This window comes from Bufo bufo, chromosome 11 (assembly GCF_905171765.1).
Source record: "Bufo bufo chromosome 11, aBufBuf1.1, whole genome shotgun sequence".
NCBI classification, from domain to species: domain Eukaryota; kingdom Metazoa; phylum Chordata; class Amphibia; order Anura; family Bufonidae; genus Bufo; species Bufo bufo.
The window spans coordinates 82,470,302-82,487,568 of record NC_053399.1 but is presented as its reverse complement, the minus strand read 5'-3'; the positions used below and the strand labels follow the sequence as shown (position 1 = coordinate 82,487,568).

Sequence of the window (17,267 nt, the reverse complement as noted above, 5' to 3'; positions counted from 1 at the left end):
TCTCTGACACGGCATCTCCTGCCCTCTCTGACACTACATCTCCTGCCCTCTCTGACACTACATCTCCTGCCCTCTCTGACACTGCATCTCTTGCCCTCTCTGACACTGCATCTCCTGCCCTCTCTGACACTGCGTCTCCTGCCCTCTCTGACACTGCATCTCTTGCCCTCTCTGACACTGCATCTCCTGCCCTCTCTGGCACTGCATCTCCTGCCCTCTTGGACACTGCATCTCCTGCCCTCTCTGACACGGCATCTCCTGCCCTCTCTGACACTGCATCTCCTGCCCTCTCTGACACTGCATCTCCTGCCCTCTCTGACACTGCATCTCCTGCCCTCTCGGACACTGCATCTCCTGCCCTCTCTGACACTGCATCTTCTGCCCTCTCTGACACTGCATCTCCTGCCCTCTCGGACACTGCATCTCCTGCCCTCTCTGGCACTGCATCTCCTGCCCTCTCGGACACTGCATCTCCTGCCCTCTCGGACACGGCATCTCCTGCCCTCTCTGACACGGCGTCTCCTGCCCTCTCGGACACTGCGTCTCCTGCCCTCTCGGACACTGCGTCTCCTGCCCTCTCGGACACTGCGTCTCCTGCCCTCTCGGACACTGCGTCTCCTGCCCTCTCGGACACTGCGTCTCCTGCCCTCTCGGACACTGCATCTCCTGCCCTCTCGGACACTGCGTCTCCTGCCCTCTCGGACACTGCGTCTCCTGCCCTCTCGGACACTGCGTCTCCTGCCCTCTCGGACACGGCGTCTCCTGCCCTCTCGGACACGGCGTCTCCTGCCCTCTCGGACACTGCGTCTCCTGCCCTCTCGGACACTGCGTCTCCTGCCCTCTCGGACACTGCGTCTCCTGCCCTCTCGGACACGGCGTCTCCTGCTCTCTCTCACACTGCTTCTCTTGGCATTGCTTACACATTTCGGTGAGTGATGCAACCTTCTCATGAGAGTATTACTTTAAATTAGAACCCTCAGTGCATAGGTCCTTTAAGATTTAAAGGGGTTTTCCAGGAGTCAGATTTTAAATACTTATCCCCAGGAAAGGTCTTCATTATCTGATCAATGGACTCCTGAGCTCCCACTGATCAGCTGTGGCCTCATAGTATAGCAAACAGTGGGGATCTAACCCCCCACAGCCCCGCTGATCAGCTGTGGCGACCAATGTTAAATCTGGATCTCATGTTTTTCCACCCTTTTAGCCAACTCAGACAGTGATGCCAGGGCAAGTGATGAGGGTAACAACTGGTGCTCCAATTCCTTGTGGTGCGGATGCAGTGGTACAAGTGGAAGACACTGAGCTGATCAGAGAGTCAGATGATGTAAGTAACCAAACTTCTACACACCCCTATTGTTCTCTCCTTACCCGGACTACTCCTTCTGTGCCTATGATGCTCCATCTGATTGATTACTAGCAGTTCAGTCATAGCTGCCTGTTTACTATATCCACAATGTCCTTCTGTGGTGTTATATATATATTTACATTGTGTAGCTTGGACCCCCCCCCCCCCTACGAGGGTTTGTTCTCCTGTCTCCTTTAGCGGGCATTCAGCTGACATATACATTTTAAGATCCACGGATTCGCGAAACAAGGATACCGCCCGTGTGCATCCCAAGTTTTCCCCTTCTGCAGGTCCCGCACTACGTATCGAATTTGGACCAAAAATACATTCACGTGAAATGACCCTTAACCAGAGAAGGAGCACCTGCAACAAGGTTCTCCCATTTTGGTGCACTTACTGCAGGAAAAAGTAGTACTCACCTTTTGCTTGATCATAGGAATCCCAAAAGACAAACCTTTGCAATTAGCTGAATGCCGGGGACCCCTTCTGTAAACTGGGTTCACTTTCATTGAAATATGCCATTGCAGTAACTCCTTAGCCGCATTTTTACATTTTATTGGGGACAGGCTGTAGTCGGATCCTAAGGAGCAACTGAAGACATTGTACTTGATGAGCAGTAATCGTATCAAGTTTTTTAAAAATTATTTTCCACATACCTCCTTATACTTCCATGTATTTCTACAGGGGACAGAAGAACTGGAAGTCCGTATATTAGTCCAAGCCCGCCCAGGCCAAGATATCAGGTGAGAGACCTGGCCATTTAGTACTTATTTCTGCACATAACGTCTTAATGTCTGGAGTAGTAAATGCTGCATATTTTATATACTACTTATACTAAATATTCCTCATGAAATGATACCTATTTTCTTAGAGCATTGCATTGTGCCGTTCCTCTGTTATTCCTTTGGACAACTGGGCATTACCATTCCTGTTTGTATATGATATGCGCATATCTTTCCCTAGACCTATTGGGCATGACATCAAAAGAGGGGAGTGTGTACTGGCCAAGGGAACACACATGGGACCCTCCGAAATTGGCCTGCTGGCAACAGTTGGAGTCACAGAAGTTGAAGTCCACAAGTTTCCAGTAGTTGCAGTTATGTCAACAGGAAATGAGGTTTGTAGGATGACACATGCCCTCACAACATTCCTACAGATGAGCTCATCACACTGCACAACGGCTTCCTCATTCTCAGCGTTAGGAAGGCTCAAGGCTAACATCAATGCATTCCTATGGAGCATAGCGAATCTGCCATAGACTGCAATGCTAAATCATTACAGTCTATGAGAGAAGCGATCAGAGGATTGCATGTTCAAGTCCCCTGGGGGACTTAAAAAAAATGGCAAAAAAAATTAAAAATTTTAATTTATTTATAAATGTTAATATAAAAATTCAAATCACCCCCTTTCCCTAGTTTATGTATAAAAATAAATAAACTATAAACATAATCGGTATCGTCTGAGTCCCAAAATGACCGCATTATTTACCCCTTAACGCCCAGCACCGTACATGTATGGCGCAACCGGACATGACTTAACGCCCAGCGCCGATCTGCAGCAGGGGTCCGGCAGTCACTGATAGACGGACCCCCTGCTGTATGCGCCAGCTTCGGTGAAATGCACGGCCGGGGTCTTCAGACGTGTGCAGGGTGTCCATCGGGTCCCCGCGCTGCTGTGATGGGGACCTGATGGCAGGGAAGGCAGCCCTATACAGAAGTAATGTAATGCATTGTAAATGGGATCAGACCCCCAAAAGTTAAAGTCCCAAAGTGGGACAAAAAAGAAAGTGAAAAAAAAGTTTAAAAAATAAAGTTTAAAAAAAAAAAGCGTCCTTTTCACAAAATAAAGTAAAAAAAATAGGGAAAAAATTTAAAGTAGAAGTATTAGGTATCGCCGTGTCCGTATCGACCGGCTCTATAAAAAGATCACATGACCTAACCACTCAGGTGAACACCGTCAAAAAAATAAAATAAAAACTGTGCTAAAAAAAACAACTTTATGTCACCTTACATCACTAAAAGTGCAACACTAAGCGATCAAAAAGGCATATGCCCTATCGAGAATCGATCTGGCCCTAGCTAATCCATTAATACAATTGTCGGAATACTTACCCAGACCTTTATCGGATAATTCTCCCCTGAAGGTGGAACTTTCCCTGTCTGTAGGTACTAGGCCGGGACCTATGATATGGAGATGTAACACTTTTTGATTGCAGATCTCGGGAGATATGAAAGACGTTGAGGCAGCATTGTGGGAATATTTTCTTTTTAATGCACACGACATGGGATGCCATGAAAAGCTTTTTAAGGTGGATATTAATTCGATCTATTTGTAGGCAAAAATCCAAATCGAAGGAGGCGGACACTCGTATGCACTAGAAGGTTAAGAAAGCAGAGTCAGCATATGTTTAGCTCCCTCGGTGCTGTCAAGCACACAGTTAAAAGATGCCCAAGAAAATTTTAGATGCCACCTGCTTCAAGTGGCAGATAGGAAAAGATAATTTTTTAAGCAGCGCCTCTTTGTAGAAGGAGAAAGAGTGGGGCATTTATTATCGGTCATTTCCAAAGCGCAGCAGGGGTCAACTTGCATTACAGAGATAATAGACTCTCAAGGACAGAGGAGGACAGGTACTAGGGACATTCTGGATATCCTGGAGGAGTTCTATGAGTCTTTATATACATCTAAGATCTCATGCTCAGAGTTAGAGATAGTGAACTTCCTGGAAGGGATTAACTTGCCCAAATTAACACCGGAAGCAAAGGCCTCGCTAGAAGCTCCGTTGAGTTTAGACGAACTTGAGGCAGCATTGAAAACCATGGCCAATGGAGAGAAAAAAAACAGGTACAGATGGTCTCCCTGTGGAGATCTACAAAAGGTTCCAAGTGGTGTTACTACCTGAGCTGCTGAAGGTTTTCCAATACTCATTAGAGATGGGCACTCTCCCTGAATCGATGCAGGAAGCTCTTATAGTGGTAATACCGAAGCCTGGTAAAGACCCCACGCTACCGGACTCATATAGGCCTATTTGGCTGCTCACAATTGACGTTAAAATACTGGCCAAGGCCCTAGCGATAAGATTGTCTAAAGTGATTTCAACAAGAATACATACAGACCAGACTGGCTTTATGCCCCAAAAATCCACTTCCATTAACATACGCAGAGTTTTTACCAGTCTGCAGATTGAGGCGGATAATAGGGTTGGTAGAGCAGTGTTAGCACTTGACGCAGCAAAGGCATTCGATAGTGTGGAGTGGAGGTATTTGTGGTGTACACTACGCACAATGCGCTTTGGCCAACATTTTATCAAATGGGTTTAAGTACTATACTCAGACCCAAGAGCACGTATTAGAGCTAATGGAGGGGTATCCTCGATTTTTAGGTTAGCCAGGGGGACCCTGTAGGGATGCCAACTGTCCCCTTCGCTATTCGCAATAGCGATTGAACCGCTAGCAGCAGCAGTGCGTAGCTCCTGAATAATAAAAGGCTTCCAGTATGGCCCGATACACAACAAAGTGGCCATGTATGCAGATGACACCCTGCTCTTTCTAGGGGACATGTCGGCGTCTGTCGGAAGCCATGTCTCTGTTTGGCCTCTTTGGAAAAATGTGCGGTCTGACTATAAATTGGCATAAATCAGCATTGATGTTTTTGGACGGACAGACTTCCTCAGTGCTATAGAGAACAATATTCCATGTGTGGACAGAATCAAATATTTAGGGATTAATATTTCACCCCATCTGTTGGACTTTGAGGAGTTAAACTTAATGCTCAGTAAATTTCGAAAAAAGACCAGGGCGTGGTGTAATAATGATGCCCCAACTCTTATATATATATTACATAATGCCCCGGTATGGATATCATTAGATAAGTTCCAGAAGATAAATACTATTTTTAGGGAACTGATATGGTGGAGGGGTCACCCCAGAATTAAGCTGGAAACTCTACAATATGCAAAATCGGTCCGATATGGCTTAATCGCATGCTTCCTGAATTTTTACACTTGGAGGGGTTCCAACTTTGGCAAAATAAAGGAGTGACTAGAATAGGCAACTTATTAGACAAGGTAATACTTAGAACATTTACTAAGATACAGGAGGTCTACAACATACCAAGAGGGAATTTCTATCAATACTTACAGATAAGACACGCATATAACTCTGTGTCTAAAACTGGTAATGTAGTGGTCTCTAGAGACACCACTCTGCATTTAATGGTCTCGGGAGGGGACAAAAAAGGAATAATATCTACAATATACCAAATGCTTCTGGATACATTTCTGGAAAAAGATGTAGGAGAGATAACAAAGTAACAATCTGAGGACATTTTAGAGGCAGTACCGAAATCGCCCTTGAACAAAAGCGGGAAACTATCACAGCTGTTTGTCATACTGGGGGTCTACAAAACCCCAGTGTTTTTACATCGTATCGGTGTCAGAGCAGATGCTAAATGCCTAAGATGTCATATGGATCCAGCAGACTTACTACATTTGCTGTGGCAATGCCCAAGATTGGATGAGTTTTGGACGAGTATATTGGAAATAATTCAGGGAGTCTTCTCAATACGGGTTCCTCGTGAGCCTAAAGTATGTGTTTTGGGATATATGGCTGAGGTTGGTGCAGACGAGCTGGGTAGGATTGCAATAGGGAGGCTATTATATGTAGCCAGGAAGCTAATTGCTCTTCATTGGATTCAATCGTGTCCCCCAAGGGTGGAGGAATTTCGAAGTAAGGTTAATACTATGCTAATGAATGAGAAAGCAGTATTCTTGAAGCGAGTTTGCCCTCATAAGTTCGATAAGCTATGGAGTCTTTGGGTGGCAAACATTGGTCTTCCTTGATAATTACTAACAGGTTTGCCAATGCTGGGGAGGGGGGGATATAGGAATGGGGGTTATACTTATAGTAGGGGAGGGAGTTTTGGGAGGGGGGTAGGAATAATTGCTCATATTGCTTGTAATAGATGTTCTATTTTGTGTGTACTGTGGACACATGAAGACACTACTTGTACTGGTTGTACCAACTGTACTTTATTGTTCTTTATTGAGCTGCAAATTACAAAAAAAATTATCTGATAATAAAAAAAAAGGCATATGCCCCCCAAAATAGTACCAATCTAACCGTCACCTCATCCCGCAAAAAATTAGCCCCTACCTAAGACAATCGCCCAAAAAAATAAATAAATATGGATCTCAGACTATGGAGACACTAAAACATGATTGTTCTTGTTTCAAAAATGCTTTTATTGTGTTAAATGTAAAAGAAATAAAAAAAAGTGTACATATTATGTATCGCCGCGTCCGTAACAACCTGTTAAAAATTACCACATGACCTAATCCCTCGGGTGAACACCGTAAATAAAATAAAAACGGTGTCAAAAAAGCCTTTTTTTTGTCACCTTACATCACAAAAAGTGTAATACCAAGTGATCAAAAAGTCAAACGCACCCAAAAATAGTATTAATCAAACTGTCATCTCATCTGGCAAAAAATGAGACCCTACCTAAGACAATCGCCCAAAAAATTTAAAAAACTAGGGCTCTCAGAATATAGAGACACTGAAACCAGATTTTTTTTTAATTAAAAAATATTGTTATTGTGTAAAACAAATAAATAAAAAAAGTAGACATATTAGGCATTGCCGCAGCCGTAAGAACTTGCTGTATAAAATATCACATGAACTAACCCCTCAGGTGAACACCGTGGAAAAAAAAGGCTATTTTTTATCACCTTACATCACAAAAAGTGTAATAGCAAGCAATCAAAAAATCATACGCACCCTGAAATAATACCAATCAAACCGTCATCTCATACCGAAAACAATGAGCCCCTACATAAGACAATCGCCAAAAAGATTTTAAAAAAAACTATGGCTTTTAAGATATGGAGACACAAAAAAAATCTTTTTGTGCCAGTCCAACACTGTCTACCTAAATGTAGGTATATGCCAGGATTTCCACAACTTCATGTTTCTCCTGTAGCTCTTAAATCCTGAAGACGATCTTATGCCAGGGAAAATTCGTGACAGCAATCGCTCTACTCTTCTAGCAACAATTCAGGAACACGGCTACCCTACCATCAATTTGGGTATAGTGGGAGACAAGTAAGTACATTCTTTGTTGCTACATTAAAAGCTGAGTAATATGGTTTGCTATGAATAGGATTGACGATTAGCAGAATTTTGCCCTCAGTTGCTGTAGGCAATGGACAGTCTTGGTGGCTTATGACTCCATTGATCTCTGGCAAGCGCAGTTAAAACTAAATATACAAGTAAGACTATGTAGGGTGGAAAGGGTACATGCCCCAGGGTGTCCTCCACCACCCAATCACCATGATCCTATCAAGCCAGGAAGAGAAGGAGACGTGCTAAGAGGAAAGGTGTCCACTGGTTGGATCCCTTTCGGCTCTCCACCCCTGATTTTTTTAGACCTGACCTGACTTACACCCACATATATTTCCTTATAGTGAGAGACCTGACCTGACTTAGGCTTAGAGTCAGATTTTAGATATTTTATCCTATTATACTTATTGTAGCTTGATGATACACAGCTTTCAGTGGCACAACATTACATTGGTTTGACATTGTGGTTACACCTACTTACTGGATGATTGTGTAGGATCCATTAGTCATTTGGAATAGGGAAAAATTACATGTCATGTTTTTACCCCACAGCCCAGATGACTTATTAAATGCCTTAAATGAAGGTATCAGCCGTGCTGATGTTATTATCACTTCAGGGGGTGTATCCATGGGAGAGAAGGTAAGAATGTGTATCACTTACGTACGGTTGTATTGGTGGCCAAAAATTGTTATTGAACGGGTGGAACGATTACTTAATGAAAAACGCTCTACTACATTTTACTCAGTCCCTGCCATATAACTATACTTAGAATTGTCTGTGTAACATAGTAAATTGTATTATAGGGAGTCTGTCAGCAGTTTTGACCATGCAAAACTGCTAACAGCGCTTTGGCTGATTTAGAGCAGTACATCACTTTTGTGGAGCGTTTCTCCTCAGAGGAAGTGTTAATATGAACTTTTATTCTGCCAGATTCCACTCCTGCAAGTGCCCAGGGGACAGAGCTTCACTGTGAAGCGCCCACTGCGTTAAACTGCTTCATAGCCCTTCCTCTCTGCTCTGAATGACAGCGGTAGCATTCAAACAAGAGACCACTACAGCTTTCACTCAGATGGGGGGAGCTGTGACGCACTTGAAGCACAAAGTACTTTGCAGTGAAGCTCCACCTCCTGGACACTTGTAGGACCAGAAACTAGCAGAATAAAAGTTCATAATCACTCGTGGTGAGAAAAGCTCCACAAAATGTATGTTTGTACAGCTCTCCTCAGGCCTTCCCTAGTGCTGTCAGCAGTTTAGCATGGTCAAAACTGCTGACAGATTTTAGTCTGGGGCTGCACGGCAATCTTGGTTGTGACACACGTCATGCGACCAGGGATCAGTGTGTAGCAGTGCGGCCATTGAACTGGCAACTTGCGATTCTCACTGCGACCTCATTCAGTTCAGTTGCTTGCACTGCTACACAGCCATCATTGGTCGTGCAAGGCCAAGATCGCCATGTAGCCCCAGCCTCAAGGCATGATCGGCGGAGGTACTACAGGTTGAGATGTGATTTGTGATATTTCCCTTTTGTCCAACAGGATTACCTTAAGCAGGTGCTGGATATTGATCTCCACGCACAAATCCACTTTGGTCGAGTATTTATGAAGCCAGGGTAAGAACTTCATACAAAGCATTGTATTATTCATGGTTATACGTTCCTACTGTTGGAGCTCATGTCATGTTTTCAGTCTCACAATTTCATGATGTAAATTCTATAATCTCAGCGTCTGAGCACCAGAACTTTCCAGCTTTCAGTCATTTTGGCTCTTGCCGAGCTGGTCACCCAGTCACGTAGCATCCTTCTTCATTAACCAGCTATCTCTTAGTAATGTGAACTTGATTGTCCTGAGCAGTGACCAAGCTTTGTCTTCCAGCCTGCCTACCACCTTCGCCACCTTGGACATTGATGGAGTTCGAAAAATCATATTTGCACTCCCAGGTAAGTGGCGTTATTGGGAATCTGCAGTGGTTTTGCAGCAGAGAGGTATTTTGGCACACCCATGCTGTGACCTTCTTGATTAGAGAAATCAATTACGTCAGTACCTGGCAGAATGTTATACCGGTGCCTCCATCTTCTCTTTTCTGCATTAGTGAAGGACTGACAGGAGCGAGATGTTTAATATCATCCATGCAATTTTTAGGCTGTGAAAGTGTTTATGAAGTGTTCTTTCAAGACTGAATGTCTGATGTGCCCAGGGGAGGAATCGTCCCTCACTTATGATGTGAAATACATTTTACATCTGTTCTGGATGAGGCGCAAAGTTTATCACAATGAGAAAAATGACTGGTACTCGGGTCAGATAATATGAAACCAGATGAATAGAGTTTGATGACAGATGTAAATCGGCATCCCTCTGATCCCATTAATGCACTCATATCATGTCACAAGATCACCATAGAATCAGCAAGAGCAACCAAACAGTCAAACTGTGGGACACATTGAATGGGTTATGGATATGGATCCTGATTACAGAATATACATGCAGCAGTATGGAGATCAGAGCCTGCATGAAGGTACCCCTCTGAGTCCCCAGCAGCCTTCTGTGCCCCCATTTTGCCCTCTGTATGCTCCATTCCGGCCATTCCACCGCCTCCCTCTGAGCGGCATTACTAAATAGAGATGGCGGTGGCTCATACAACTACAGCTGACAATCTTCTGCAATGGGTGAGATCGGTGCTGGCTTCAATCTTGGCCATTTAACCCCTGAGATCCAGCGGTCTATAGCCACCACTGCATCCATGGTGCTAACAGAGGGACAGAGCTCCCTCTCTCCTCCATCAGGCTGCCATGTACCTAAGCCTGCCAGGCCTTGCCAGAGGCAGAGTATGATCAGGCATAGTGTCAGTGTAAAACTGACAATACAATGCACTGCAGTAGATGAATAGATTATTATTGCAGTGCATTGTTCAGCCATCAGACCCACTGGATCTTAAAAAAACAAGTGGGATTTGGTAAAAATAAATTAAAAAAAAAAAAAGATTTTAATTTAAAAAAAATATATGCTTTTTCCCATATCCGCTCATTTATAATTGATTAAAAAATGAAAAATATAAAATAAATTACACACAATTTGTATCGCCGCATCCGTAACAACCTAATCTTCAAAAGGATCACATTACTTATTATATATGTTGAATGCCGAAAACATATTTTTAAAAACAAGGATGGCATTGCTGTTTTTGTCACCTCACCTTCCAAAAGAATGGAATAAAAAGCAATCAAAAAGTCATATGTATCCCAAAATGGTACCAATAAAAACTACAGCCCATCTCTGAAAAAACAAGCCCTCACACAGATACGTTGGAAAAAATATATAAATATTATGGATGTTAGTATATGGCGATGTAAAAGCTAACTAATTATGAATTTAAAAAATTGGTTTTATGATGCAAAAAGTAGTAAAACATGAAAAAAAAAAACAATATAAATTTGGTATCGCCATAATCATATAGACCCCCCCCAGAATAAAGTTGTCATCATATATACCACAAGGAGAACCCCATAAAAAATATTTTGGGTTCATGAGAAGACATGAAGTACAGAGAGGACGGACAGGACAAACTGTGGTAATGGAGGCTGCGTACAACTGCTGCTGCTTATTACCCCCACCACCACCATCCTCTGTACTTCATGTCTCCCCATGATCTTCATTCCTACAGAGATTCAGTTGATGACCATATTAAACTGTATTCAGGATCCTAATCCCTGACAAGCAGAGCAGAGAGGAGGATGAGGCAGCTCTCTACCTCAGTGTTGTGAAGTAAGGCTACTTTCTCTGGCAGGCTGTTCCGGCGGGTGAACAGCCTGCCGGATCCGTGCTGCCGTACTACATGTGGTAGTTCTATTCCGGCCGCCTCTTGGCATGTTTGCCGTGCTGCGGCCAGACCTCCTGCCCGCCCCTATTATAGTGAATGGGGCCGGAGCGGACTTCCGGCGGCACGCGTGCACTAGCGGCAGCACGGATCCGGCAGGCTGCCGCTAATGTGAAAGTAGCCTTGCTTGTGTAATTAGGACAGGTTTTGTGTGTACTAATAGGACGGCGGCCATTTTATTTCTCCTAATGATTGCTCCCCAGACAAAACGAGCCATTCTAACTAATGAAAGGTATTGGGGAATATATTCATAATAAAGTAATATTTAAGTATCTTCAGTAATTTCCTTTTATTAATTTCTGGAGAACCCCTTTAACTAGGTGGTTGGCCATTGAGGACAGATAACCAAATGGTCACCCAATCAATATCAATGTACCAGTCATCACTGCTAGAGGTACCAAATCATATGATCAATTTGGCCATCTAAATTTAAGACAGTAATAAGAAGTCTCCCCCATTGCTTATACTTTATCAACCCTGGCTAACAGTATGACTGTTCTGTTGCCCAATCAGAGCTCAGTTTTAATTTTCCCGGAGCAGTTTAAGAAATGAAAGCTGAGCTGTAATTGGTTGCTGTGAGCAACAGTTTTGAGAAATGAGTCCCAGTCATTTTTTATTATTTTTGGGGGTAATTAACGTGGCTCCACAATCCGTTACATCTGTGCACTGGTTTTGCATGCCTCATTATGGTCCATGAAGGGATCAGCCCGAGGAAGGCCTTGTTGATCAGAACGTGTCATGCATTTCTAAGGTTAAAGGAAAAATGTATTTCTACATCTCGCAAAATCAAAGATGGATTATGGATTTAGTGCCATAAAGCGTTACACATGATTTATCCTTTTTACTACCTGCCAGGTCCTGATTAATGCGGTCTACTTTCCATTCCTTCCAGGCAACCCTGTGTCAGCAGTAGTTACCTGTAATCTTTTTGTCGTACCAGCACTAAGAAAGATGCAGGGAATCCTGGATCCAAGGCCTACAATCATCAAAGCCAGGGTATATACACTGACCGCCACAGAAAGACGAAAATCAATTGCCGTTTATCGAAAACCGCCGCTGTTAATCAGATTTTTATTTTATAAATTCAGAACAGATCATTCATCACTATCTGATTGGTGGGGGTCCGACACCACTGCCAACAAGCTGTCCATTGAGCACTGCTGCCTCCTCAACGCATACCAAGCACAGCGCCCTACTTCATATAATGGCTGTGCTTCGTATTGCAGCCCAGGAGCATTCACTTGAATGGGACTGAGCTGCACTTAGGCCATGTGACCAATGAACGTGACGTCACTTGCCTAGGATCGCTCACTGAAGTGCTACAGCCTCTTTAAACAGCTGATCGGAAAGGATTCTGACCCCCCCCCCCCACCATTTCAGATATAGATGACCTATCCTGAGGATAGACCATAAGTATCTAACTCCTGAAAACCCCCTTTAAATAACGATGGATTTCAATATGTGAGCCCAAAAAATGACTGCTCTATTTGTAACTAGGTGTATGAAATCGTAGCATATGCCTTAACGGGGTTTTCCGAGACTTAAATGGTCACTAGATAGGTCACCAAGGCTCGCAATTGTGCCGTGGCCTTCTCACAGCTTTCCCTTGAAATATTACAGGGAAAAAAATTGGTGAATATGGTTGAATTGCAGACAACGCTTTCTTTTCCATGTTGCAGTTATCTTGTGATGTAAAGTTGGATCCTCGCCCAGAGTACCATCGCTGCATACTTACGTGGCATCACCAGGAGCCACTGCCTTGGGCACAAAGTACAGGTCAGTATTAATCACATATAACTTGGACACTTCTGTGAGTTGAACTATTAGCCTGACAGAAGACAGAAGATCTCAATTGTTGATAACACTAGGCCAGGTTCACACCATACCTGGCATTGAAGCTTTCAAAAACTGAACGCAATGAGCGATCATGAACTTAGCCTTGGAGGACCAGTCTTAGGAAATAGTTCTAAGGTAAACTACTAATGGTCATGGAAATCATTCACAACCATAAAATGGATAGGGCTTCCTCCAGACCTGGAAGACCATGACAGGTGGCAATTCACCTTCAATAGGTGTTGGCCAAATGCTCGTTTGGCTCACAGTTATTACTCACAACCACCCCATGCACATGCATGTGTTCTCAAAATGGAGTGGAATAAGTCATTGCCATCCTCTTCTGGTGGTGGGTTACCTTCTTTATTACCAAAAGTATTTGCACGTTATAATCCACCATGGCCAGCCCTTCTTTCCTCAATACCAGGAAGAGTTGGGATCCTCCAAAATCTGCAGGTTTGTCAATCTTCATTTTATGTTTATGGTTACCTTAGTCCACCATGGGTCATAAATAAAAGGTTTACTCATAAATAGTGTTGAGCGAACTTCTGTTTTAAGTTCGGCGTCTAAAGTTCGGCTTCCGGTTAGCGGAGAATCCCGATATGGATTCCGAATTCCGTTGTGGTCCGTGGTAGCGGAATCAATTATGGCCGATTATTGATTCCGCTACCCCGGACCACAACGGAATTCGGAATCCATATCGGGATTCTCCGCTAACCGGAAGCCGAACTTTAGACGCCGAACTTAAAACAGAAGTTCGCCCAACACTACTCATAAACCATCAGAAAATTTGAGCTTTTACTTACCCAAGCTGATCCAGACACTGTGGACCATAAGAAAATAGGATAGCAGTTGTCCATTGTCCTCTGGTGGTGCCCATGTCTTTACCTTCTGCCCGCAGGTAATCAGATGAGCAGTCGCCTGATGAGTATGCGCAGTGCCAATGGACTGTTGATGCTACCTCCAAAGACAGAGCAGTATGTGGAACTTCACAAGGGAGAAGTGGTGGACGTCATGGTCATTGGAAGGCTATGATGACAAACGCAAGAGAGAAGCAATTGATGCATGTCCACATATCATTGACTGTATCCTGTAATATGCAACGGCACAGCTAGTTTTTATGATTTGGATAAAGTTGATCAGTGTAGTCAACATCTTGAACTAAAATTTCAAAAAATGACTGACTTTGAGGAGAGAAAAAAACCTGAAAAAAAGAACCTTTTTTTTTTCCAAAAAAAAAAACTTTAAAAAAAAAATTCTTATAAAACCTTATTCTGATTATATCAAGGCAACTTTTCCTTCATTGCAATTGCTTTGTGTGTTAAAATGCTAGGTCTAATAGCAGTAGCTTTTAGTAGACAGCAGTAGATGCCTGCAAACGTTGTGTTTCTCTCATCCTTAAAGTACAAAATACTTAAGCTCTTAATCAAGGCTGTCTGCTTACTTTATACTAGCTTAGATGACACTGCTGTTTCCCTTATCAGTATGCTTCATAACCGCTTCACAAGAGAGCGCTGCTTGTTCTTTATCTTGTATAACGTGTTGATGTGCACAGTGCCAAAAGCAAAAAGTGGTTGCGCCTGGATCAAGACTCCCGTCTTCTTAACAAGGAGGAGAGACGTCCTGGCAATCACTCCGCTCAGTACTATTGGGCAGTAACTGAATACCTTTTCTTTGAGAAAAAAAAAATTGCTTCCTTAAGTGCTGACAGCCTTTTTAACCAATACATTTAAAAAAAATGTACAGAAAAAAAAAAATCAAAAACTGATCTTGTACAGATTACAGTGTACCAGCATTCATGTGGGAAAAAAAAGAAGCAAAGAATCTATTGAAGAACTCTGTACCATAACATTTTCTGTAATGATATTGAAACAAGATGAATTAAATCCTTGACCATTATTTAAAAAAAAGAATAAAATCTGTTTTTTGTCTTATGTTTTGTGAATAAAAAAAAAAAATGAAATTGTGAATAAAATTTAAAAAAAGTGCTGAAAAATGTACAGCGAGGCGGTGAAGGAACGGCCACACTTTCAGGGTTTTTTTGTGCAGTGTTTGAAGCCAAAACTAAGTCATATCTGTCCTTTATACTTTGCTTTTATAATCCTCTCCTGATTTTGGCTGTACCCTTAATTGTTAATTTTTTTTGTTTTATTACTTTGCATTTTTTTTTAATGGCTTTTAGGTGAATAGTTTGTGGTGATCTGATTATGGTTCCTCATGAGGATGGAAGGACAGTAAAGTCGATTCAGTTTGTAAATGTGCAACTTGGTTGATTTTAAGGTTCTGTGGGAAAGAAATGCTGGGTGAACGGACCCTAAAACATGTCCGAAAGACCTAGATAAGGGGGCAAAAACATGGTAGATGAACTACAGGGTGGGCCATTTATATGGATACACCTTAATAAAATGGGAATGGTTGGTGATATTAACTTCCTGTTTGTGGCACATTAGTATATGTGAGGGGGGAAACTTTTCAAGATGGGTGGTGACCATGGCGGCCATTTTGAAGTCGGCCATTTTGAACCCAACTTTTGTTTTTTCAATAGGAAGAGGGTCGTGTGACACATCAAACTTATTGGGAATTTCACAAGAAAAACAATGATGTGCTTGGTTTTCACGTAACTTTATTCTTTCATGAGTTATTTACAAGTTTCTGACCACTTACAAAATGTGTTCAGTGTGCTGCCCATTGTGTTGGATTGTCAATGCAACCCTCTTCTCCCACTCTTCACACACTGATAGCAACACCGCAGGAGAAATGCTAGCACAGGCTTCCAGTATCCATAGTTTCCGGTGCTGCACATTTCGTATCTTCACAGCATAGACGATTGCCTTCAGATGATACGAGATGTGCAGCACCTGAAACTACGGATGCTGGAAGCCTGTGCTAGCATTTCTCCTGCAGTGTTGCTATCAGTGTGTGAAGAGTGGGAGAAGAGGGTTGCATTGACAATCCAACACAATGGGCAGCACATTGAACACATTTTATAAGTGGTCAGAAACTTGTAAATAACTCACGAAAGAATAAAGTTACGTTAAAACCAAGCACACCATTGTTTTTCTTGTGAAATTCCCAATAAGTTTGATGTGTCACATGACCCTCTTCCTATTGGAAAAACAAAAGTTGGATTCAAAATGGCCGACTTCAAAATGGCCGTCATGGTCACCACCCATCTTGAAAAGTTTCCCCCCTCACATATACTAATGTGCCACAAACAGGAAGTTAATATCACCAACCATTCCCATTTTATTAAGGTGTATCCATATAAATGGCCCCCTCTGTATAATAATGATAAATTTAAAGTACCTGGGCCACAGTAATCATATTGCATTACATGGAGAAAAAACTGTGGATATTAGAAGAAGAAAAGGACTTGAGTAATCTGGTTATAAGTAAGCTAACCAGCAGTATTACTCAATGTCAGACAGCAGCTGCAAAAGCAAATAACATATTAAGGAGTATAAAAAGAGACATTAAAAAAACTATACCAGTGTTATATTACTCCTCCATAAATCCCTCGTAAGACCACATTTTGAAAGCAGGATTCCGTTTCGGGCTCCACGTTAGAGACAGGGGGGTTTAGAGACGTACGCGCAGATTATTAAATGGGATGTCTCGCATTTAATGAGAGGCTTGAAAAATGAAGTTAGAGGTGATCTCATTTACATGTATATGTGTGGTAGATACAAAAAACTGTCACATGATTTATTAATTTCGAGGACTTTCCAAAGGACCAGGGGACGTTCGTTTCGTGTGGAAGAAAGGAAATTAAGACATCAGTACGGGAAGGATTCTTTACAGTAAGAGTAGTCAAAACTGTGGAATGTCCTACCTAAAGAGGTAGTAGTGGCAGATATGTTAGCATTTAAAAAAGAGCCAGAGGCTTGTTTAATAGCAGACAACATTGAGGGTTATAATTAATCTAACAATATTATATTGAGCTTGGAAAGGTTGAAGTTTATTGACCTGGGTCTTTTTTCAGCTTAGCTACTGTATGAAAGGCTATGTTCACACTAGCATTATGAAATCCCGCAGAGAACAGCCTGCTGGAGTTCAGCTTTTCCGGAATTGCCAGACATGGCCGGGAACCACCAGATCCTCA

The 17,267-nt window shown here is 42.6% G+C and overlaps 1 protein-coding gene across 13 annotated transcripts in view; it reads left to right on the top strand.

Moving 5' to 3' along the window:
• Positions 1-15,087, top strand: part of GPHN (gephyrin) — a 268,675-nt gene extending 253,588 nt beyond the window's left edge. For all 13 annotated transcript variants that reach the window (XM_040411337.1, XM_040411335.1, XM_040411331.1 and 10 more), the window contains 10 exons: positions 1,205-1,324; positions 2,030-2,088; positions 2,309-2,462; positions 7,322-7,443; positions 8,014-8,101; positions 8,998-9,071; positions 9,334-9,398; positions 12,225-12,328; positions 13,012-13,108; positions 14,067-15,087. In XM_040411337.1, the coding sequence (XP_040267271.1) occupies positions 1,205-1,324; positions 2,030-2,088; positions 2,309-2,462; positions 7,322-7,443; positions 8,014-8,101; positions 8,998-9,071; positions 9,334-9,398; positions 12,225-12,328; positions 13,012-13,108; positions 14,067-14,200 (1,017 nt within the window). In that variant the 3' untranslated portion in view covers positions 14,201-15,087. The remainder of the gene's footprint in view (positions 1-1,204; positions 1,325-2,029; positions 2,089-2,308; positions 2,463-7,321; positions 7,444-8,013; positions 8,102-8,997; positions 9,072-9,333; positions 9,399-12,224; positions 12,329-13,011; positions 13,109-14,066) is intronic.
• The last annotated feature ends 2,180 nt before the right edge of the window (positions 15,088-17,267 follow it).